This window comes from Salvia splendens, chromosome 7, assembly GCF_004379255.2.
Source record: "Salvia splendens isolate huo1 chromosome 7, SspV2, whole genome shotgun sequence".
In the NCBI taxonomy this organism is placed as follows: domain Eukaryota; kingdom Viridiplantae; phylum Streptophyta; class Magnoliopsida; order Lamiales; family Lamiaceae; genus Salvia; species Salvia splendens.
In genome coordinates, this window is record NC_056038.1 from 4523797 (window position 1) to 4549491 (window position 25695).

The 25695-nt window shown below is 38.4% G+C and overlaps 1 protein-coding gene and 1 pseudogene across 1 annotated transcript; both read left to right on the forward strand.

The window, feature by feature from the left end:
- Nucleotides 1–12246: 12246 nt before the first annotated feature.
- On the forward strand, nucleotides 12247–15050 carry LOC121811374 (G-type lectin S-receptor-like serine/threonine-protein kinase LECRK3). The gene is made up of 2 exons (XM_042212220.1): nucleotides 12247–12902; nucleotides 13018–15050. The coding sequence occupies exons 1-2, from the start codon at nucleotides 12414–12416 to the stop codon at nucleotides 14941–14943; spliced, it is 2415 nt and encodes an 804-aa protein (XP_042068154.1). The 5' UTR covers nucleotides 12247–12413; the 3' UTR covers nucleotides 14944–15050.
- Nucleotides 15051–17380: 2330 nt separating this feature from the next.
- Nucleotides 17381–20341, forward strand: LOC121741723 (annotated as a pseudogene).
- The last annotated feature ends 5354 nt before the right edge of the window (nucleotides 20342–25695 follow it).

Sequence of the window (25695 nt, forward strand, 5' to 3'; positions counted from 1 at the left end):
ATTCTACTATATAATTATTATATGTATTATTAATTTTATATTATATATAAATATTCTATTAGTATATATAAAATAAAATAAAATACATATATATAAATATATATTTATATTATATTAGTTATTTTCAGGTTTTTCGATTTTTTTTTCGAGTTTTTCGGTTTTGTTCGGGTTTTTCAGTTTTTTAAGTTCGGTTTTCGGTTTTTCGGGTTCGGTTCGGTTTGGATTTTGAACTAAATTCGGTTTTTCGGTTTTGGCAAAAAACCGAACCGAAACCCGAATGCACACCCCTACTACTAGCTTTTTAATTTACGAAATTTGATCTTCTAATCAGGTTTTAAAATCAGTTCAAAAAAATTTATTTTTTAAATTATTTTATCCGTGTACAAAAAACACATTTTGGATGTTACCCAAAACAATTTTATTTGATAAAAATAAGAAAATAAAAAAGAAAAGAAAAGAAATAAATATTTATTTTAATAAAAAAAAGTTGTTTTGAGTTTCATCAAACTATGTCACTTTGTATACAAATAAATAGTTAAAAAAATAAAACTTTATGACTTAATATTCCATTTTCCAAACTTTGTGAGATTTGATTAAAATTTGACTAAGATAGTAGTACATATATGCACTTATGCAGTGCTTCTAACAAGTGGGTGTGATCATATAAATCATGACAGCCTACTGTACATTATTACATGATACTGTAATTCATTTTCCTACAACATTTATGTGATCCAATTAATCCTGCATACAGCAAAATATCCCTGGATTAAAGTATGACGATAGAGGCAGTGATGACGGCAAACAGTAACTCTAGAATGTTCTTCTTCTTGATTGATGAGTTTCCCTGTGGCGGAGGTGCTGCTACAATGTCGCATGATGTACACAGCCCAGGATTCCCAGACACCCTGAAACACATACACACAACAACGATAGGCAGCTAGGAATATACACTTGCTGAAAAGATGATGAGAGATTTTGTAATTGGGTTGGTGCTTTGGTTAACTAACGTACGTTAAAAGTAGGTCCTTTGTTAACAGAGAGGCTGGCACACTACCGTTGAACTGATTATTGGCAAGATTCCTGCATCAGAATATACAAAATTATCCACTGCAGCAGTGCGATAGAATTTTAGGCTGTGTTTGGTAGTAGCCAGGAGCATGGTTAAGCCATTTTATCTATGCTCTTCTCTTCGTTTGGTACAAAATTAGGAAACCCATAACGGACTCAGATAGAGCTCCGTTCTGTCCAAAAACCACTGTTCCACCCCAATTTTTAACATCTCGATTTGCTGCGGATAAATTTGACATGAGGGAATAGTGCAATATGTATAATTAACTAACTACAGGTCATCTAACCTGTCAAAATACCAAACACAGCTTATTAATCCTTTGACCGGTTAAGTTCCTAATTACGTTTTATTAGCGCCTAAATTAAAACCTATTTTTTTTTGAACAATTATAAATGTAAAATAATTTTAACTAAAAAAATACAGAACAAAAAAAATTTCTCACTCTTCACATTCTGAATTCAGAAACTAAAATATCGAAGAAAATATTGTCATATTTTACATACTCCATAAAAGTAAATTGATGTTAAAAAACATGTCTAGAAAATATGTAAGCAAAATATTTATTTTTCCATGTTGATAAAGTAGTTTACGAAAATTTTGTAATTTGTCAAAATGTTTCACGTTTTTTCACTTTATTTGAACTAATCATTTATAAGTTTATACAGTACAATTTAAAATTAGTATTGAAGCTAACAATATGAGTAATTGTTACTGTACTATAGAGCTACGATGAGTAAATCATACTTCTAGTGTCTATAAATTTCAGCTTAATCAATAATAAATAAATTTAAATTGCATCCAAAACTGTACAACGCAATCTAAGGCCAATTTACACAAATTGAAACTAATTCCCAAAAAAAACAAAAATAGAATCAGCAGAGAATCTGCCGCCGCTGTTGGTGATGGGAGCAGACGAATGAACATAGAGGAATTGCAGAAGCTTGAAGCCGTCAAGATTTTAGAAAGAGAAGGAGGAGAAGAAGCTGAGAGAGGTGAGTTCGCCGTGGAGAAAAAACGGGAGGAGAAGATGGCCGCTACGACAGCTGCACTGGCAGCAGAGTGAGAGAATCAGTGACGAGCAAGAATCTGATTTCAGTTCCAAGTTTGTTTTCAGCTTTTTTTAAAGGACTTTAAATTTGGTTCTTAGAATAATAATAATTATATTACTTTTGAAAAAATAATAAAAAAATTGAATCTAGAAACCTAATGAGTCAAAATAAACTAAATAGCCGTTTGACTGTTAGTTTTAAACGGCACTGTCTAAAAAGGACTAAAAATAGCCCGTTTTCAATTGTGTTGGATGAAATAATTCAAAAGATAATGTTCAGGACCAAAATCGTAAAATCAGCATTTGTTCAGGACCACTTTTAGTCTATGGAGTATTATTAAACTACTCCTTAAAAGGGAAAGTATTTCTATAAATGGATCAGGAGCGGTAAATATGTAAAAATCACATTGTTTGAAGAACTGAAATCTGGAAGAAACCCTGACAGGTCGTAGCCATTGAGAAGCCTATGAAATGGAAAAAATATGCATAAGTACATCAACCATATATAGATATGTATATTGTCAAACAAAAAGGAGAAGTTAAATTTGGTGCATAAGAATCATTACAGCGCTGTTAGATTGCATTTGATCCAATCCCATGCATAATTTGCTGGAAGACAAGGATCGCCTGTCCAACTTTGTAAAGAGCTAAATCTCTCTTGAAGAGAAGCTAAGCCTTCAACTGAATTTGCAAATAAAGCCATGGTTGTTCATTGTTTAGCAATAAAAGTTACTCCTACAAAACTAGAGTAGAATTTAATGGGACACACACTCAAAGCACATTTCTTACCATCTTTCTTGTTGGTACCATCAGTTAACACTCAAAACATTGGTGGGCACAAGAGAAAACGTGGTTTTTGACGAAAGAAGGAGTTGTTATCCTTGAAAACTGAAAAGGACCGATTCTGGCTTGGTCCTAACCGACTAACATCAGAGAAGTACCAATTCATATAGACTTTAATTTCAGTAGAAGGGAATCCAATCAACAAATTTATGCTTGCATTTGAAGTTATTGCATTCTTGAGCGGATTACTCAATGGCGATGGGATGGCTGCTCTGTAAAGATGACAACCAACCCATTCCATTCCCATAACCTCCAACATTCCATATTCTGTCATAGGGATCGTCGCGGTACCTGCAATCCAATATCACCCCAACATTTATGTAACATAAGGAGGAACTTATCACTTTGTATAAAAGTTTTGATTGTTGTCCCACTAAGATGCAGTTTATGGCCTCATTTTAAATGGATAGTACCATCAATCGAATATTTTCAAGATTATAAAGGTAAAGTAGAATAAATAAAAATAGGTCATTTAATTTGCAAGTGGTTAGACTATTGATATTTGTTGGATGAAAAGAGGATTAAATTCGAGAAAAGTTCATATAAATGGTAATAGGGCTGATACGATGACTAAGATTTTGGCAAGATGCAACTTTGATTTGTTGATCTCTTGCCGAGATAGCAAGATCCCTCACATAGTTGTGTGGTAATGAATTTATTGGATATTTTTGGAACCCCAATTTTGTGATCTAATTGGCCATTTTGACCACTAAATGTGTCAAATGTTGAAAAAACCTTTTTGCATCAGCATTTTTTACTTTACAGGACCAACGTACGGAAGAAAAGGGGAAAAGGATTCTCTTGAAATATTTTATTGAAAGAGAGAAAATTCATCACTCTTCATTTTGATTGAAGGAGGTCGATTTGAGTCATTCTGATTTTCAGTTATTCTCTCCGTCCGCGAAATGTTGTTCACATTTGACTCGGTGCGAGTTTTAAGAAATATGAAGAAAAGTGAGTTGAAAAAGTTAGTGAAATGTAAGTTCCACATTTAAATATTAGTTTTATAATAGAATGTAAGTGTAATGAATTAGTGGAAATTAAAGTGTGGTCCATTTACCAAAACTGAATAAAAAAGCAAAGTGGGAACATTTCCTGGACTGATCAAATGGCAAAACTGGACAATATTTCACGGACGGAGAAAGTATGATTTTTTGCACGGCTGTTGTTTTAAGATGTTTTTGCATATATTTTGAAATTGCATTGATTAGCTAGTGATTTTGTTGGTTGCATTCTCTCCCTTAATAGATTTGTAGATTGATGGGTATCGACTGTATCATGATTTTTATCTCTTCATATTGAAGAAGATTTTCCACGTAAAATTTTAGTGTTACTATTTTTGTTATTGCTTCATATTATTATCTAGTTGATTCATACATATTGGATGCACTATTGGAACCCTTAGTTATTGTCAAATTTTCTCCTTCATCCAGCAGAAGTCCTCCCTTCGTCCACCTTTTAAAGAGCTACTATTTTGCTTCGGCATTTGATTTAGGATTTCGAATGTTTTCATTAAAACCGACATTTATGTTTCTGTGAAACAGAAATTTTTCCTCGAAATTAATTCCCCTTGAGAAACGACTTGTTCAACGCATAATCACCATACAATTTTCTGAATAATTCAAAGGGACCAAAACGTCAACTGACTACTTTTTTGTCTTTTTCATGTCAAATGACAAAACTGGACAATATTTCACGGACGGAGAAAGTATGTTTTTTGCACGAGCCGTTGTTTTAAGATGTTTTTGCATATATTTTGAAATTGCATTGATTAGCTAGTGATTTTGTTGGTTGCATTCTTTCCCTTAATAAATTTGTAGATTGATGGGTATCGACTGTATCGTGAATTTTATTTCTTCATATTGAAGAAGATTTCCCACCTAAAATTTTATTGCCCTTAATAATGATTATTAGTTGCTGAGTGTGAGGAAAATAGTAAAGTTACGAGCTGCCGAGAAGAGTCCCGAGCTCGTAACTGCCGAGAAGAGTCCCGAGCTCGTAACTGCCGAGAAGAGTCCCGAGCTCGTAACTGCCGAGAAGAGTCCCGAGCTCGTAACTGCCGAGAAGAGTCCCGAGCTGCCGAGAAGAAGGTCACAGCTCCCGAGCTTCAGGAGCCGTCCGATCAAGCGCGCCATCTGCAAGATTGAATGTCAACCGTAGATTCAACTAGCCGTTGGATTTGTAACAGTTTTTTGTGTTTGTTTCAGCTTTCTAGTTTGTTAGTTGTTAAGCTCTCTTATTCGGTTCTCATACATAAGAACGAGAGAGAGATGTTTTCAGTTTGTAACAGATAACATCCATTTTAGATTTTTCTCAAGAAAGCTTTCCAAATTTTTCCCAAAGTGTGTTCATCATTCTTGTTCATTGATTCTTGATTGTGTTTCTCGATACTATTCTAACAAGTGGCGCCGTCTGTGGGAACTATCCGGCAAGAGTATCGATCAAAATCAGATTGAATCGGTGTTGATGATGGCTTCAAGATTCGAAGCAGAAAGATTTACCGGGAAAAACGACTTCAGCCTTTGGAGAATGAAGATGAAGGCGATGTTGATCCAGCAGGGTTTGTCTGAGGCTCTGGCGCCGGCGAGCAAGGAAGGTGAAGGCCAAGTGCTCGATGAAAAGGCCAAGGCCAAGCGCGCAGAGGTTTTTGCAAAGGCACACAGCACGGTGGTGCTGTGCTTGGGCGACAAGGTGTTGCGGGAAGTTGCAAAAGAGACAACCGCCGCTGGGGTTCTTGAGAAACTTGAGGATCTATACATGACAAATTCCCTCGCAAATCGCCTCTTCATGAAGCAGAGGCTATATTCATACCGGTTTTCGCAGGAAAAGGGAATACTAGAGCAGCTGGAAGACTTTGATAAGGCAGTGGATGATTTGGAAAACATTGATGTTTCCATTGGTGATGAAGACAAGGCCATACTATTATTAAATGCCTTGCCAAAGTCCTATGATCAATTGAGAGATGCCATACTCTTTGGAAGGGAAGGCACGGTTACTTTCCAAGAAGTTCAAAATGCTCTGAGGGCCAAAGAACTGCACAAGAAGGGATGCAAGGAGGCTGAAGTTGTTCCAGAGAGCCTCAATGTCAGAAAGATCAAAGCCAAGAAGATGTTCAAGAAAATTGGTGAGAATAGCAAGGCACCCTCAATTGATCAAAAGGAGACTCGAGCTTGTTTTTGGTGCAAGAAGCCGGGTCACCTAAAGAAGGATTGCTTCGCTTGGAAAAAGAAACAAGCTGCTGAATCTGGAAAGGGGAAGAACACCACTGATTTTGTGGAAGAAGCTGAGGAGTCCCCTGAGGTATTGAATATTATGGCATATGAGGATGGGAGTTCATGGATTCTTGACTCCGGGTGCAGCTTCCACATATGTCCATGTGTGGAATTTTTCTCTGATTTGAGAGAGTCAACTGGGACAGTTATACTTGGGAACAATCAAGTATGTCATGTTGAAGCTATAGGGAATGTAAAACTCAGGCTGGATAATGGCTCTGAGAAAATCTTGAGCGATGTTAGGCTGATCCCCACAGTGAAGAGAAACCTTATATCACTAGGGATGCTTGAGAAGAAGGGGTGCACTTTTGAGTCCTCGGATGGAGTGATGAAAATCAAGAAGGGGGCCACTGTGATTATGCATGGAGAGAGGAAGGGAAGCCTCTATTACTTGTGTGGAGCTGCAGTCAGGATCAGGGGCAGTCAACTGAACAACATTGTGCCAGAATCTGTGAAAACTTGGCACATGAGACTCGGGCATCCAGCAGCTGGGAGCATTAAGGAGTTGATTAAAAAGGGAGTTATTCATGGGCTGGAAAGCAAGAATGGTGAGCCATGTGAAGAGTGTATTCTTGGCAAGTCAAAGAAGCTCCCTTATCCAAAAGGTAAACATCTATCACAAGCACCTCTTGATTATGCACATAGTGATTTGTGGGGACCCTCCCCTGTGAATTCAGTTGGAGGAGGGAGGTATTATATGACCATAATAGATGATTATTCCAGAAAAATATGGCTATATATCTTGAAGGAAAAATCTGAGGCCTTTACTAAGTTTAGAGATTGGTGCATTATGGTTGAAAGAGAGAAAGGCAGATCTCTGGGCTGTCTGAGGACAGACAATGGACTCGAATTTTTGTCAAAAGAATTTGATAGATTCTGCCAGGATAGAGGGATCAGACGCCACAAAACCGTTCCACTAAACCCCCAACAAAATGGGGTGGCAGAAAGGGCAAACCGCACCATATTAGAGAGAGTAAGGTGTATGTTGCTCAGTTCAGGAATGGAGAAGAAATTTTGGGCTGAAGCTGCTGCAACTGCTGTGAAATTATTGAATAAATGTCCCTCTTCAGCCATTGAGAGTGACACTCCAGACTTTAAATGGTATGGGACATATGGAAACTACTCAGATCTCAAGATATTTGGCTGCCAAGCCTATGCACACCTCAAACAAAGTAAGCTGGATGCAAGGGCAGTGAAATGTGTGCTTCTGGGATACCAACCTGGTGTAAAGGGATACAGGCTTTGGAGCATTGAACCTGGAAATCACAAGATCATTGTGAGCCGAGATGTAGTCTTCAATGAGTTTGTGATGCCCTTCAATAAGTCACAAGGTTCTGCAAAGGCTGCTGCAGTATCTGATGAAGCTATGAGATCTGGAATACAGCCTGAGGTGGAGCCTGAAGTGGAGTCTGAAGAGGTGGTTCCAGGTGGAGCAAATGATGGAAATATTGATCAGCCACAAGAAGGGTCAGATGCAGAGACTGAGGATCTCAGCCAATATCAGTTAGCTCGAGATAGAGTCAGGAGAAAGAATGTCAAAATGCCAGCCAGATATGCTGACTCAGAGATGCTTTACTTTGCATTATGTGTAGCTGAGGAGGTGGAGTTTGGGGAACCAGCCACATATAAAGCTGCCATGGAATGCAAAGAAAGAAGTGAGTGGATGAAAGCCATGGTTGAGGAGATAGACTCCTTGCTGAAAAATGGGACATGGATATTGGTAGACAAAGTTGAAGGAAGAAGGATTGTGAGCTGCAAGTGGATATTCAAAAAGAAATTGGAGTCGGCTGATAATGTGAAAATCAGATACAAGGCTAGACTTGTAGCAAGGGGCTTCACACAAGAGTATGGAGTTGATTATAGTGAGGTCTTCTCTCCTGTGGTGAAGCACACATCCATAAGAACTCTCTTGGCAGTGGTTGCAAGGCTGGACTGGGAGCTGGAGCAGCTCGATGTGAAAACGGTTTTTTTGCATGGAGATTTGGTGGAAACAATCTTTATGCAACAGCCAGAGGGCTTTGCCAAAGCTGGGGAGGAAAACAAAGTTTGTCTATTGAAAAAGAGTATATATGGCCTCAAGCAAGCTAGTAGGCAATGGCATATCAAGTTTGATAATCATATCTTGGCAAATGGCTTCACTAGATCGAAATATGATGAATGCGTTTATATCAAGAAGAAAGGGGGTCTGGTGGTGGCTTATTTGCTCTTGTACGTGGATGATATGCTAGTTGCTGGTTCAAGCAAGAAGGTGATTCAAGAGATCAAAGAGGATCTGAAGTCAGCATTTGATATGAAAGATCTTGGGAATGCTAGAAGGATCTTGGGCATGAACATTGTTAGAAATAGATCCAAGAAGGAGATTTGGTTGAACCAGTCTGATTACATTTCGAGATTGGTCAGAAAGTTCAAGATGCAAGACACAAAACCTACAGCAACTCCTCTGGCCCAACACTTCAGATTGTCTGTTGAGCAGAAGCCACAAACTGAGGAAGAGAGAGCTGAGATGCAGAAAGTCCCTTATGCCAATATTGTGGGGAGTATCATGTATGCAATGATCAGCTCGAGGCCAGATGTGGCTCAAGCCATCAGTGTAACCAGCAGGTTCATGAGTGACCATGGCAAGGAGCATTGGTCAGCCTTGAAGTGGATATTAAAGTACTTGAATGGAGCAGGAAACCTTGGGATCCTGTTCAAGGGAAATAAGGAGGTAAAAGGGGATGCGTTGGTGGGTTATTGTGATAGTGATTATGCTGGGAATATTGACAGTAGAAAGTCCCAGTCAGGTTACATTTTCACCCTATATGGAAGTGCAGTGAGCTGGAAATCCAGCTTGCAAAGTGTGGTTGCATTGTCCACCACAGAAGAGTCATTTTGGTTGAAGGGGATAGCTGCTGATTTTGGTGTTAGTCAGAAGGCAGTAGCCATTGGTTGTGACAACCAAAGTGCCATCAGCTTAGCTAAGAACAATGTGTTTCATGAGAGGAGCAAGCACATAGATGTGCGTCTGCATTTCATTCGTGAAGAGATAGAGAAGGGAAGGGTGAAGGTGTTTAAGGTAGACACCTTGGAAAATCCAGCCGACATGCTCACCAAAACCTTACCGAGGGAGAAGTTTGAGTTGTGTTTGAAGTTGGTTGGGATGTGTAAAAGAAGTTGATCACTCAGCAAATAATATTCAAGGTGGAGATTGTGAATAATGATTATTAGTTGCTGAGTGTGAGGAAAATAGTAAAGTTACGAGCTGCCGAGAAGAGTCCCGAGCTCGTAACTGCCGAGAAGAGTCCCGAGCTCGTAACTGCCGAGAAGAGTCCCGAGCTGCCGAGAAGAAGGTCACAGCTCCCGAGCTTCAGGAGCCGTCCGATCAAGCGCGCCATCTGCAAGATTGAATGTCAACCGTAGATTCAACTAGCCGTTGGATTTGTAACAGTTTTTTGTGTTTGTTTCAGCTTTCTAGTTTGTTAGTTGTTAAGCTCTCTTATTCGGTTCTCATACATAAGAACGAGAGAGAGATGTTTTCAGTTTGTAACAGATAACATCCATTTTAGATTTTTCTCAAGAAAGCTTTCCAAATTTTTCCCAAAGTGTGTTCATCATTCTTGTTCATTGATTCTTGATTGTGTTTCTCGATACTATTCTAACAGCTTCATATTATTATCTAGTTGATTCATACATATTGGATGCACTATTGGAACCCGTAGTTATTGTCAAATTTTCTCCTTCGTCCCGCAGAAGTCCTCCCTCCGTCCACCTTTTAAAGAGCTACTATTTTGCTTCGACACCGGATTTAGGATTTCGAAATGTTTTCATTCAAACCGACATTTATGTTTATGTGAAACAGAAATTTTTCCTTGAAATTAATTCCCCTTGAGAAACGACTTGTTCAATGCATAATCACCATACAATTTTCTGAATAATTCAAAGGGACCAAAACGTCAACATGTTTTCATTCAAACCGACATTTATGTCTCTGTGAAACAGAAAATTTTCCTTGAAATTAAGCATATAAGCACCGTACAATTTTCTGAATAATTCAAAGGGACCTGCAAAACGTTAACGGACTACTTTTTGTTTTTTTCATGTCAAATAAAGTAATGATAAATTATTTTTAAAATGAAATATTCTTTTCTCCACACGATCGATTTCATACACAGATACACTTCACTCACATATTTATATTTTTAGTTTAGTGTAGTAAAAAGGGAGTTACTGCAATACAAACTACCTTAAAGTGTCAACGTTTTATTCAGAGGCACAATTCCGACACGTCCAGCAACGATTATTCAAATACCACAAACTTAGAATTTAAATATAGTTTATCCAAATTTTACACGGTTCCATGACTAGTAGATGGAGATCAAATTTATGAAATCCGACAGTGAAAGGCATTCATTAATCCATCATATATCCAAGACTCGGCCAACCATTGACCAAGACTGACTTTTCATAAATCTTCCAATTCATCATCCACTCCCACAAACATGGAACACTCAAATCAAATGGCTTCATGCAGATTGCTATTGTTTATCATTAGCACCGTATCACCAATTTCATTGACAGCCCAAGAATCAACCAACAAGAACGTAACTCTTGGCTCCTCCATCGTCGCAAACTCCAATTCCACATGGACATCGCCTTCGGGCGAATTCGCTTTCGGGTTCAAGCAGGTTGCACCCGGAGCCTTCTTGCTAGCCATATGGTTCGATCAACTACCCGACAAAACCCTAGTTTGGTCCGCCAACCGCGACGAACCAGTTCCCGCTGGATCAACCGTCCACCTTTCCGCGGATGGAACACTGGAGCTCTTCGATCAAAGAAACCGATGGATATGGGCTAATCAGGCCACGTCAGGTACGGTGGCCCACGCCACCATGCTCGACACCGGAAACTTCGTGCTTGCCTCCAACACTTCACTCCAACACTTCGTGATTTCATAAATTTTTTAAAAATTTCTTTTATGCAAATTTAATTTTTTAGGATTTAAATTATGTAAGTTTAAATTTTTAGAAATTTGTATTATCATTTTCAGGCTTTTTAATAAAGTTTTATTATATTAAAATGTTTTTATTAATAATATTTTTAAATTAAAAAATAGAATAGTGAGACTTAATGAAATGATGAGATAAATTGTTGCAAGGGATGTCTCTTAATTAAGAAACGAAAAATAAAAAAAAAAACTATTAAAAATTGGTATGGGACTCATAAATATAGTTAAAATACAGTAGATAAGATAAATTTGAGCTCCTTGGTGTGGATGCTATTATACGCACACACTATGTATCCATGGGAGAGAAGCTCGGCTAAAAAAAAGACATCGCTTGGTGACAAAATATACTCCATAAAATTGGTCAAAAGTAAAAACTAATGTATACTTAATTGCAGAAAATTAACCAGTAGATTTTAATTGAATGAGCTCCAATTAATCTTGCATCCGAAATAAAATAGTCTAACAGAAATTAAATACTCGGAGTATAATGTTCTTTCTACGACTGGGTCTAGCAATCAGCCAATCTTGTTTTCCTATGCTCCATTTGACTCACTATTCACTTTCATTCTTGGTTTGTCCAATCAAGATGGTCCATTACTAAAAATTAAAATATTTTTATCTTAACTTTATTCCTTCTCTCTTACTTTACTATTTCCACTTGCACACAAAATAAAGTTGCATAAATTCTCATGTCACTCAAGGAATGGGTCATCTTCCTTAGGATGGAGGGAGTATAATAGTAGTACAAGGAGTACTATATAATGAGAGAGAGGATATGTATAGATAAAAAAAAGGAACTGTAATTATAACTATAATAGGAATTGGGTTCGGTCCAAATATGAACTTCATAGTGATTACTGATTAGTTTCATTTCAGAGTCTTGATACATTTTGAAGACATTAGTGTCTAGATATAAATGCAGTCAAACAGAATAAAATTCTTTGAAATGCACTTCTAATTTTTTTTCTTAAGGTCCGAATTTAACACTAGTAGATAGAAATCAAATTTAGGAAATCTGAAACTGAAACCGAAAGAAATCAATGTACATGTACATAACCAATTTTTCTTTTTGGTGGTTGATACGTCCAATTAAACCATCCAAGACTCAGCCAAACATTAACCAAGAGTCCAAGACTAGACAGACTACTAATAAATCTTCCAATTCCTCCACTCCCACAAACATGGAACATTAAAATGGCTTCATGCAGCTTCTCATTGTTAATCATCATCAATTTTATCATAATCACCGGATTTCCATTTTCAGTGATAGCCCAAGAATCACTCAACAGGAACGTAACTCTGCGCTCCTCCATCGTCGCAAACGCCAATGCCAATTCCACCTGGACGTCGCCTTCGGGTGAATTCACTTTCGGGTTCTGGCAGATCTCTCCTGGAGCTTTCTTGCTAGCCATCTGGTTCGATCAAATACATGATAAAACACTAGTTTGGTCAGCTAATCGCGACGAACCAGTTTCTGCTGGATCGACAGTCCAGCTTTCCACAGACGGAACGCTGGAGCTAGTCGATCAAACAGGGCGTCGGGTGTGGGCTAGTCATGCCCGGTCAGGTACGGTTGCCTACGCCGCCATGCTCGACACTGGAAACCTCGTGCTTGCCTCCAACACTTCGGCTATCCTCTGGCAGAGTTTTGATTCCCCCACTGACACTTTATTACCGACTCAGGTATTTTTTTTTCCTTTAATAAAAGATGATCAATAATGGTTTCCATCTATCATTAGATTAGATGGGAAGCGTCTTACCAGCCAAATTGCACTTCATCGTCTTATTATTGACTCAGGTACTCAATCGACAAAGTAGTGTTCTATATTCCAGCTTCTCTGCGACCAATTTCTCGAAAGGGAGATTCAAATTTACGTTGCAGGGCGATGGAAATCTGGTGCTCATCTCCAGATCAGTACCCTCAGATGAAAACCTAAATACCTATTGGTCATCCAAAACTCTTGAAACAGGCTTCCAGTTGATCTTCAACAATTCCGGCAGCATCAACCTCTACCAGCAAAATGGAACCCTACTCCGGCCTCTCTTTGAAAGCGGACCTCTGGTCGGGCAGTTTTACCATAGACTGGTGCTAGAACATGACGGAGTCCTCCGCCACTACGTGTATCCTAAGTCTGCTAATTCATCCTCGGCGTGGTCTGTACGTGACTTTGAGCCTTCCAACATATGCAGCGCTGTTGTAGAACGTCATACAGGCGGCGGTCCTTGTGGTTTCAACAGTTACTGCTCAATTAAAGCTGAAGGACGACCGAGCTGCAACTGCCCCTTAAATTACTACCCAAGGGGTGGTGGCCTTAGTGGTTGCACGCCCGATTTCGTGCAACAAAGATGCGACCATCAACAAGTGCAGGATGCACTGAGTTTTGGATTGATAGAGATGTACAACATAGATTGGCCTTTCGTGGATTATACAAAGTTGAGGAACGTCGACGAAGATACCTGCCGTCAATCCTGCCTTTCCGATTGTTTCTGTGCTATTGCAATATATTCTGACGGAGATTGTTTTAAGAAGTCTCTGCCCTTCTCCAATGGGAGGCTGGATTCTGGTTTTGCCGGAAAGGCCTTGATAAAGGTCAGGATGAACAACACTTTGGCATCGAATCCCTACACCACTACCTCAGGCGGAGAGAGCAGTAAGAGTAGCGGTTCCACTACTCTTACCATAACATTGTCGGTCCTATTAGGCTGTGCAGGGTTATTGTTTCTTCTTTCGAGTTTCTTTTTTGTTTTCTACTTGAAACGTAGAAAAACAACAATTGTGGAACAGAGGAGTCATGTGCAACCTGCTGTAGTGAGCACGATAAGTAGCTTCAGCTTCAAAGAGGTAGAAGAAGCTACCAATGGATTCGATGAAGAATTGGGGAGGGGTGCTTGCTCCATAGTCTACAGAGGTACTCTGAAAGATGATGGAAAAGTTGTTGCCGTCAAGAAGTTGCACAAGATTTTCGAACAAGCAGATGATGAGTTCAAAGCCGAAGTGAGCTCAATTAGCAGAACCAACCATAAGAACCTTGTGCAGCTGGTAGGATATTGTGATGAAGGGCAAAACAGAATATTGGTGTACGAGTTCATAACCAACGGATCTCTAGCCACTTTCCTCTTCCAAAAATTACCAAGGCCTAACTGGCATACAAGAGTGCAGATTGCATTTGCAATAGCAAGAGGGATTTGCTATCTGCACGAAGACTGCAGCATGCCCATCATACACTGCGACATCAAGCCTCAGAACGTGCTTCTGAACGAGACATTCACCCCCAAAATAGCAGATTTTGGGCTAGCCAAGCTTCTCAAAGCTGATCAGACAAGAACCGTCACTGGAATAAGGGGGACAAAAGGATATGTGGCTCCGGAATGGTTCAGGAACATGCCCATAACAGTCAAAGTGGATGTGTACAGCTTCGGAATCATGCTGCTTGAGCTGATGTGTTGCAGAAGGAGTTATGAAGCAGATGTGGAAGACGAGGGAGAAGCTGTTCTTGCTGACTGGGCCTATGATTGTTACCAACAAGGGGCATTAGATTTGCTGGTGGCGGGCGATGAGGAGGCGAAGAGCGACATGAAAACGTTGGAGATATATGTGAAGACAGCCATATGGTGCATTCAAGAAGATCCAACATTGAGGCCTCACATGAATATAGTAATGCATATGCTTCAAGGATCGATGCAAGTCCCTACTCCTCCAGATCCTACTGCATTTATACACTGATTACTATATCCAAATAGTGTCTCATTTGCTTATGATACAAATTTTAGATTTGAATATATTGCAAGTGAAATAAGAGTCTCATTTTTATTGTAATATTATAATGGATCAAATCATAGCAATATTGGTAAATAAGAGGTAATGTTGACTGCGATGAACTAATATGATAAAAAAGCATCCACACTAATAAACTATGTAAGATTTTTTAAAATGAATGCATTTTCTTTATGATACAATACATGTTCTTAACAGCATGGTTTTATTTTCTAATTCAAATAGGACATTATATTAGTCTTTGCAATAGTAAATTTGCGTTTATCTGGAATATGTAATTATTGCAGAATCCATTGAACTTACTTGATCAATTGCGGCGTCAAACATTCTATCCAATCTCCATTCGATTTACTCCGACGAGCCAACACCGCCATTCACTCTTCCCGTCGGTTCGAGCAAAGATGTGGTTCGCATATTGCTCGACCGAAACCTTAACCCCAAAAGTCCTCATTCGTCGTTGCCGTTTCCCGCACTGTGCCAGCTATTCATGAAAAGTCATGCACACCAACTGTTCGACCTATTTCCAACCAGCCTATTTTGGGATTTTGTCTTCAATAACAGTTCCAGTGCGCAAGCATTCGACATGCCGTAAAATCGTTCCTTGCGTTACATTACTCAAGGCCTGAAGATCGGATCATAAAGGTTGGACAATATTAAGCGATGACAAAAAAATAATCCGTGCAAATGAAAATGATCGATACTCCATATTTTTATTTTGACCCATTCCCTTTTTTCAGTCGAACTGAACTTGCATAAAAAAAATTACCGGTTGGATATTTTATTTTATTTTTACTATTTTTTATAAATAAACATTCTGTACATAAAAATGTCAAATTTTACTCAAATTTTCTACCTTTTTTCATATTTTTTAACTCATGTCTAGTTAAGGTGGAACATTTAGCGGAACTAGTATCAACACCCATACTATGCACGGGCCATAAAATTTTCACGTACTAATTACAGATTTTCAATAAGTCAATGGAAATAAGAATTGATATCATTGCGTAAACTTTAAAAAATAATAAATGTACGATAAAATTTTATTAAATAAATTAAAAATGTTTCAATAAATTTAATGTAAATTTAAAAACAAAAAAATGTTGATTAGAATACTTTAAAATATTTAGTACAACCAGAGCAATCATACTTCATTGGCATACTAAAACATCATCAACACAAATTAATTAGTGCACAACTTATAATAGGAGTATCGATCAGGCATTCCCATCATCACATTTACGTCACCATCCGGCGACGTGCACCAATGTCTATGATTTTGTGATTAAATTTTATTACCCTATAAAAGTTTTTTCGTAGGCTAACTCATGCCGACAATGATTTACATATAAAAGTTTTTTCAGTCTCATTTGACCATAAACGGAAATACATTCATCCAAAATGTGTGTGAGTCGACCAAGTGATAGAGTGGTAATTTCTTATGCCAAAGATCTTGGGTTCAAGTAGATTGTGGGGTGACCTTCGAATTTATATTCATTCGTCCATAAAAAACATTCCTCCCATTAATATTTAAATTGACAAAAAAAATTTATTGTTCAATCATAAACTTGTGAAGAAGTTTAAATGAATAATTAATGAGAGATAGTTACTTATGTTGTCATTTCTTAAATCATTGGATCTCTTTCTAACTGCAATAACATTAGTGGAAGTAAAACTTGCCACTATCCTTATCGTTCAAAACTATTGTAGCTAGGAATTATTAATTACTATTAACCATTATTTTGTATGTGCTCAAATCAACTGCCTTTTAATTTTTATGTAATTAACCTTCTTTGTCGTTCTATAGAAATCTTGCATATGGTATGTAATTACGACATATAAAGATACAAACAAATACACACACACACACACGTCCAAAAATTAATCGTATACTATCATTGTTTAAAATTATTTTTTATGGGATCCAATAATTCATAAAATAAAAAAGGTAATTCTAACAATTTCATGAGTCAATAAAGTTTTTAGAGCGCGAAATTGACTAAAAAGGAGCGAGCTTAAAAAGGCCTATTTGATAACTAATGCCAAAACAATCAACACAGGAGCGAACTTAAAAAGGCCTCCCTCAAAACGTGATTTCAGTTTTGTAAGTCAAGTTCTCTAAAATAGCAGATGGAGCATGCAACCTACTATCTGGTCTTACGTAAAAATTTCCGTGTGATACACCTATGTATGATATATCGTGGTAATGCATATGCTCATTATATATGTATAGATATGAGTATTTAGATATGAATATATCTAAATTGAAGTAAAATTTCCTGGAAAGTGCACTCTGCACTCGACTTGTACGTAGTTGTTATCGCACACAATCACGATACAATCTGGGGTTGTGATCAATTGAGATTTTTTAGCCTAATTGAGAATTGAGATGCATTATCAGCCACTCATGGACTCCTCCATCGGCGCAAACTCCAATTCCACGTGGAGGTCGCCTTCCGGCGAATTTGCTTTCGGGCTAGCCGTATGGTTTGATCAAATACCCGACAAAAGTGGTCTGCCAACCACGACGAACCAGTTCCCGCTGGATCAACCGTCCAGCTTTCCGCAGACGGAACGCTGGAGCTCGTCAATCAAACAGGCAGTCGGGTATGGGCTATTCCGGCCCGGCCAGGTACGGTGGCCTATGCCGCCATGCTCGACAACGAAAACCTTGTGCTTGCCTCCAATGCTTCAGCCATCCTGTGGCAGAGTTTTTTATTCCCCCACTGACACTTTATTACCAACTCAGGTAATACGCCGCCAATTCAATTTTCTTTATATCCCTTTTTTTCGAAAAAAACTCTCTCTCTCCTAACTAAAATGACACCCATTTTTTTAGTTTGCCTACCCATAATATTCCATCCGTCCCAAAACAAGAGTCACACTTGGCTATTTTAATCTGTTTCACAGTAAGAGTCATACTTTTTTTTACGATAAATAATAAGTAGGTCTCATATTCCACTAATTCACTTCACTCATATTTTATTATAAAACCAATATTAAAAAAATGAGTCTTATTTTCCACTAACTTTTCTTATCTACTATTTTTTACATTTTCTTAAAACTCCAGCACACAATAAGAATGATTCATATCGTGGGACAGATGGAGTACATTTTTTTATGTTTGGTAACTTTCATTTTCCAATTAATACATCAACCATTTTTTTTCTCTTTTCAATTAAATATCTGATTCTCTTTCGGGCTCATACTTATACTCATTATTTCTCTCTCCAATTAATCATATTAACCAACAACTATTAAAATTCTATGTTGACTAAAAAATGTGTCATCTTAGCTGAGACGGAGGGAATAATATATTTTCTCTCTTATATAGTTCTATCTCATATTTTACTCTTGTGAATAAATATCAATTTCTTAAATATTGTATCAAAATAAACGCCTGATTTATATATTTTTCCATTTAATAAAGGAAAAGTATCTTACTAGAGTTACACTTCATTATCTTTTTAGGTACTCAATCGACAAAGCGTTCTGTATTCCAGTTTCTCGGCGACCAATTTCTCGAGAGGGAAATTCAAATTCACGTTGCAGGCCGATGGAAATCTGGTGCTCGTCACCAGATCATACCCCTCCGATGAAAATGTGAATGCCTATTGGTCGTCGGATACTCGTGACGCCGGATTCCAGATGATCTTCAACAATTCCGGCATCATCAACCTAATCCGGCAGAACGGAACCATACTCCGGCCTCTCTTCGGCAGCGGATCTCTGGCCGGGCAGTTTTACCAGAGACTGGTGCTAGAACACGACGGAGTCCTCTGCCATTATGTGTATGATGATTCATTACTGCCATCGTTGTCGTTGGCGTGGTCTGTACGCAATTTTGAGCCTTCAAATATATGCCATGCTATTAGAGAAGATGATATAGGCGGCGGCCCCTGTGTTTTCAACGCTTACTGCTCCATCAAACCTGACGGAAGGTCCACCTGCCACGGCTCCTCGGGTTACTACTCGAGGGACGGATTCATCGGCTGCGCGCCTGAGTTCGTGCAGCACAGATGCGACCTTCAACAAGCGCAGGATGCGCAGAGTTTCACATTCAACGAGATGTCTGGCGTGAATTGGCGTTTCAAGGATTATGCGATTTTCAGGGATGTCGAGGAGGCAGGTGCCGCCAATCATGCATTTCTGATTGTCTCTGTGCTCTTGTAATATATTCTGGTAGAGTTTGTTGGATGAAGGCTCACCCCTTCTCCAATGGGAGGGAGCAGGAAGCAAAGGCCTTGATAAAGGTCAGGATAAACAACACTTTGACGTCTAATCCCGACACCCCTGCCTCTGGGCCGAGAGAGCAGTAAGAGTAGCTCCATCACTGTAAATGTTATTGTTTCTTCTTTTGAGTTTCTTTTTGTTTTCTACTTCAAACGTAGAAAAACGACATTGGTGGAACAGAGGAGTCGTGTGCAACCTGCTGGAGTGAGCACGATTAGTAGCTTCAGCTTTAAAGTGGTAGAAGAGGCTACGAATGGATTTAATGAAGAATTGGGCAGGGGTGCTTGCTCCATAGTCTATAATGGTACTCTAAATAATGATGGAAAGGTTGTTGCAGTCAAGAAGCTGCACAAGATCTTCGAACAAGCGGATGATGAGTTCAAAGCTGAAGGGAGCTCAATAAGCAGAACCAACCACAAGAACCTTGTGCAGCTGCTATGGTTGCGATGAAGGCAAGAACAGAATTTTGGTGTACGAGTTCATGACTAATGGATCTCTAGCCACTTTCCTCTTCCAAAAATCAGTGAGGCCTAGCTGGCATACAAGAGTGCAGATTGCATTTGCAATCGCAAGAGGGATTTGCTATCTGCACGAAGACTGCAGCGTGCCCATCATACACTGCGACATCAAGCCTCAGAACGTGCTTCTGAACGAGACATTCACCCCAAAAATAACAGATTTTGGGCTAGCAAAGCTTCTCAAAGCTGATCAGACAAGAACCATCACCGGAATAAGGGGGACTAAAGGGTATGTGGCTCCGGAATGGTTCAGGAACATGCCTATAGCAGTCAAAGTGGATGTGTACAGCTTCGGAATCATGCTGCTTGAGCTGATGTGTTGCAGAAAGAGTTATGAGGCGGATGTGGAAGACGAGGGAGAAGCGGTTCTTGCTGACTGGGCCTATGATTGTTACCATCAAGGGGCATTAGATTTGCTGGTGGCGGGCGATGAGGAGGCGAAGAGCGACATGAAAACGTTGGAGATATATGTGAAGACGGCAATATGGTGCATTCAAGAAGATCCAACATTGAGGCCTCACATGAATATAGTAATGCATATGCTTCAAGGATCGATGCAAGTCCCAACTCCTCCAGACCCTACTGCATTTATACACTAATTACTAGTAATTCATGTCTGTTGGAAAGAAATCAATCAAGATTGATATGATCTCATAAATTAGGGAACTCAATATTTAGTGCTAATTGATACTAGGGCAAATCTTTACCACGTATAAAGATTGTTTTGTGTATTTAGTTAGCCTCCGCCTCACTTTGTAAACCAAGCAGATGAATGAATAAGAATTAAGTCTTTCAACACGGAGTGGATCAACTAAGACATATTCTACAACATTTGCTAAGACACTAATTAAAACCTGACGCGTGTATGCTATTTGAATGAGCTCGGATTTTGCACTATTTTAAGGCCATTTTTTGCACTATTTGGGGTATATGATACGCTCGGATTGTGCACTATTTTAAGGCTATTTTTTAGTCCGTTTTGAGTGTCAAAGTTGCATTACATTTCCATAATTTGCATATTTTATCCATTTTGGTATGTTGATGTGTTTTGTGAGAAATGTGCAAAATAGAGCTGAAAAGGGGCATAAAAACGTCAAATCTGGAAGCTGGAACTGAAGCGCAACCTAGCGGCCCGCTGGACCCATGCCAGCGGTTGCTGCAACGAGTCCAGAGGGTTCTGGATATGTCCAGCGGCCAGCTGGGCCCGATCGCGCACGATAGCCTGTGTTCAAACTCAATTTCCCGGCGATCCTGAAGTCCGATCAGGGCGTTCTACATGTCATTCTCTTCGACTTCGAAAGAGCTTCGCGGTGGTACCTTTAACATCTCAATTGGAGTTCTGTGGAAAAGTTATGGTTGTTCTACCAAAGTCGCGCAAAACTGTCAAGTGCAGAATTTTAGGCGGAAATTCAAAGAAGGAAAAAATACATTACCTTGTGAAGCCAAATCTTTTCCTTAACCTATGGGGCACGAAAATTCCATATTTACTATTGTTTGGAGGAAACTTTTTACCAAATTTAAATCCTTTTAAAGCCTATATATACCCCATAACCTAATTCATAATATTCAACTTCCATAGTCACAAAAGGGGAGCCTTCATAGCTCCTCATCCAACCCTATTCCTTCATCTAGATCTTCTTTTTGCCAATTAATTCCATAGCATAAATTTGAGAGTTCTTCATGGTGCAAGGGGTTGAAGAAGGAAGCAAAATATCATCAAAGAGCTACAATGATTCAACCTTTGGGTTTTATTTACTTTAGCACTTATGTTCTTTTTGTTTTCCCTACAATCTATGTTTTTAGCATATTCTATCATGTGTAACTAAACTCATATAATTCTAAGGATGTATTAGTAACGACTTTGGTTATACAATTTCGTTTTCTATTTAATATCCGTTTTGTTTTTACTTTGTTTCTTCCCTAAGTTGTTCTATAATACTTCACGTTTGAGTGACACATTCGGTGATGATTTAATATAATTTGCTACATAATCGTGAGAGGAGGTTGGCGAGTTAGATCCACTTAGTAGACACTACAATTAGCTTTCCTTAAAACGGCACTGTTAATTGAGAGTGTGGACTTTCGAGGAGCTTTTAGGAGTTACGAATCTAGGATTGACAACCCTAGTGTTAGTAATCTACGCTTGTGCCGCATGGGCAAAACTTATGTGACTCGTTCTATCGAAGTAATAATTGTGCTAGGATATTATAGTAGGAATTTGTATAATCATAACTGTGAACGCACATCCTTGGAATTCCCTTGTCTCTCATACTTTATCTTTGTGATTTAATTGCAATCAATTGTTTACTTGTTTTATTTATTTGTTTTATTTATTTAAACCCAAAACTCTTATTTCTCTAGATAGTATATGATGCTTAGTACATGAAGCCAGTTGCAATTATATTCCCCGTGTTCGATATCTCGGTGCTAACCTTTAGCTATACTAGATCTACTCTGTATACTTGCAGGTATTTATAGTGCTAATAAAAAGTGCATCAGTATACATTGCACATTTTTTTGAGGTTCAAATCGTTAAATATCATGCTTCTGATTTTTGTTTAAAGTCAGTTAATTCATACAAAAACACAAAGAAAGACTACAAAAAGCAAGTCTTCTAACATAGTATCATCCACTCTAATGTTTTTTAATTGTAGTTGTTCATCCTATCTAGGATAAATTTGTATTCAGAAATACAGAAAAGAATCAAAAGAATAGACAACAAATAGGGTTGAGATGGAAATTCAAGAGGAATCGATCTGGCAATTTAAAGTTTAAAAACACATAATACCAATAGGTTTGAAATAAGTCAAGAAATCAAGTAAAAAAATACATAGTTGTAAACGTAAATTAATTAGAGCTAACCGCAGACAAAAAAAAGTTTAAAAAAACAGAAGAAAAAATGGGATAAAGCTGTGGAGAGTAGAGACACTATCTTCGGATAACATAGTGCACGCCATTAAATTATGATGTACTTGTAGGATCAAGAGCAGTTGATGAGCATACAGGATTGCAGGTGTCGTGTTAAGCAAGGATGTATCCCACTGATCATGATAGAAACCCCGGCTATGCCTGAACCTGGCATCAAAGAAATCCTCAACCCACTTCTACTGATTAGTATAGTGGAGGTAAGGGTCGAATCCCACAGAGATGGATGCGCTTTGGTAATTGTGGTGATAATCTGGAGGGGTTTGATTAGCTACCACGCTTGGGTTGAGATTCTACCTAGACAGGAATTAAAGGTGGTACTCTACTGACTGGGGAGTGTGAAGGTGATTGACATGTGGAAAGTTAACGGTTGCTAAATAACAGAGAATATGTGGTGGTTGGTTAGGATTTCTGACAGATCTGTAGGGTACCAGGGCAAAAGCAAAGGACAAAAGCAAAAGGTAACTAAAAAGTAAAAGTGGTCCCAAACTTAGATGTTGATGTTATCTTCTCCAACAAGTATGCACCCCAAATCAAACAAACTCAGATTCCATTGACAGCAATTCAGATTAACAACTTCACGATTCAGATCCACAAATTAAAACAACAAGATTCGAAGATTAACACACGAAATCAAGAATTACGCATACTGGACGACATGCAAGGTGACAGAACTTACGTAAACTCAAAATTCCATGGACTGCAATCTCCCTACTTTCTCAACAATCAATCATTCACATCCTCATACCATAGTGCGACGAAAGTGTGGCCACACTATTCACCCACGAGACCGGCCGACTAGCAAGAACGGCTCACGATCCCACCAGTGTACACAGCCTGATAGGGTTTGCGGCCCTACTCAGACCTGAATTCGTTTAACACAGCCCTATAGCCTAACAGAGCAACCTCAAACAAACTAAGCATCAGGCAACAATATCAACATCAAAACAATCATGGCATGGCATAACACTTTAAACCACCCTTATAACACAGTATCATACTTTTGAAAGCGTAAAAGAGTTTAGTAAAAGAAAGCCCACCTCGCTTGCTTATACAACACAATTCACAACTTTAATGCAACCCTTGCTCTTTGTACCCACGTACGCACAACAACCCTTGTCAACACCATAACACAATCAGTTTTCCATCAACATATTTATCATGCATGTCCTATCGTTCCTTTCAGCGTTTTCTTATATTGCTCATCCCAAACGTTCACCAACATAAACGAAACGAACACTCTAGCATACATCAACGTGCAACACATAACCACATCATAGGATACGTTCCTTATTCACACATGTATCATGTAATGCATTCAAAGCTTGTCAACAAAGCTTATTTCAACAAAACCAGAATCTGGCAAAACATCGCAGTATTTTTGTAAAAATCATTAAAATTCCATCCGATCTCATATGAAGCTAAAATTTGGTCACCACACAGTAGACACATAAAGGTTTGTCCAGTTAAAATTCCACACCAAAACCACATCTTTTGATCGGTCAAAACAAAAACGAAACTCACTGGACGAAACACAATTTCTGGCAGGACTGCGCAGTTAAATTGAAAAATTCGTTATAAATTCGTCCGCCATCAATTGAAGCTGAAATTTTGACACAACACAGAAGACATCTGAAACTTCATCCAGTTAAAAATTCATGTCGAAATAAGATCGTTTGATTGGTCAAAAACTCATCGGAACCTACTGTCCGAACACAACAGTTTTCATGCTCAACATTCACAAACCCTAGTTTGTCTACCATACATTCACACGTACATATTCATGCTTCCAACACATAGTCATGCTTCAAAAATGAGATTACAACCATGCTTTCCTATTCGCACATAACATTCACAACGATTCATCCACACACTCACACACACGTACATATTCATGCTTCCAACACATAGTCATGCTTCAAAAATGAGATTACAACCATGCTTTCCTATTCGCACATAACATTCACAACGATTCATCCACACACTCACACACACGTACATACACGCGCACACACACAACCATTCATGTGCAACCATCCTTCCCAACCAATAAATTCTTAGATTTACGATTCTCCACTCACTATATGCGTGAGGGGTTCAAGAATCATGGATTCAATGATAAGAAGGGGAAAGATGGATCAAAATTTATACCTTTCTCTCGAAAACAATCGGTAGAAAAGACAATTGGTACGATTTCTCAACGGATCTTGAGTTTCCAACTCCAAATCGAAGCAACAATGAAGGATTGATTTGGAGCACTTGAGAGAGAGGGGGGGGGAGGAGAAAAACGTGTGGGAGAGGAGAGGAAGAGAGGGAGGCGTGTGGAGTGAAGATTAGGGTTAGGGTTTTCTTAATTTATATTCAATAATTATTCCCACACTTAATTAAGCAATTAAAATTGTGGAAGAATAAAATAAAGGTCAATGAATAAGCTCCACAATTAAAAGAAATAGGCGTGTAGTGTGGGGGGATTTTTCAAAAATTATGGTATTACTTGGAGAGAAATATACTCACAAAAATGGGTAAAAAGATATTGAGCATCCCATAAATAAGGTAACAAAATAATTCAAGAATTCTCCAAGTAGGAAAGGGGGGCGTGTAAAATAGGGAGTAGTCAAATGAAATATTTAAATCCCCAAATTAAATAAGAATAGGATTCAAATTTGGTAATATCTTGTGGAAAAGGCTCCCATAAAATATGTAACAATTAAATTAATCCCACAAGGTAATTGAAAGGCATAAGGGGTGAAAATTTATGAGGTCTTAAAGAAGGAAAGAGTCAAATCCTAATTAAAATAGGATATGGAGAGATTTAATTGGATTTTTAATTCAATGAAGGAAATAAGTAAGGTATCAATTAAATCTACAAAATAATTTATCCTCCTAATTAATAGGAGATTTTGAAAAAAACCAAGAAATGGGCAAGGGGTCGGAAATGATGTAGAATAACATCGGGATAATTTGGTTTAGATTTAATTTACATAATTATCCCAAAACAATTAATTAAATCCAAGAAAGAAAATATTAT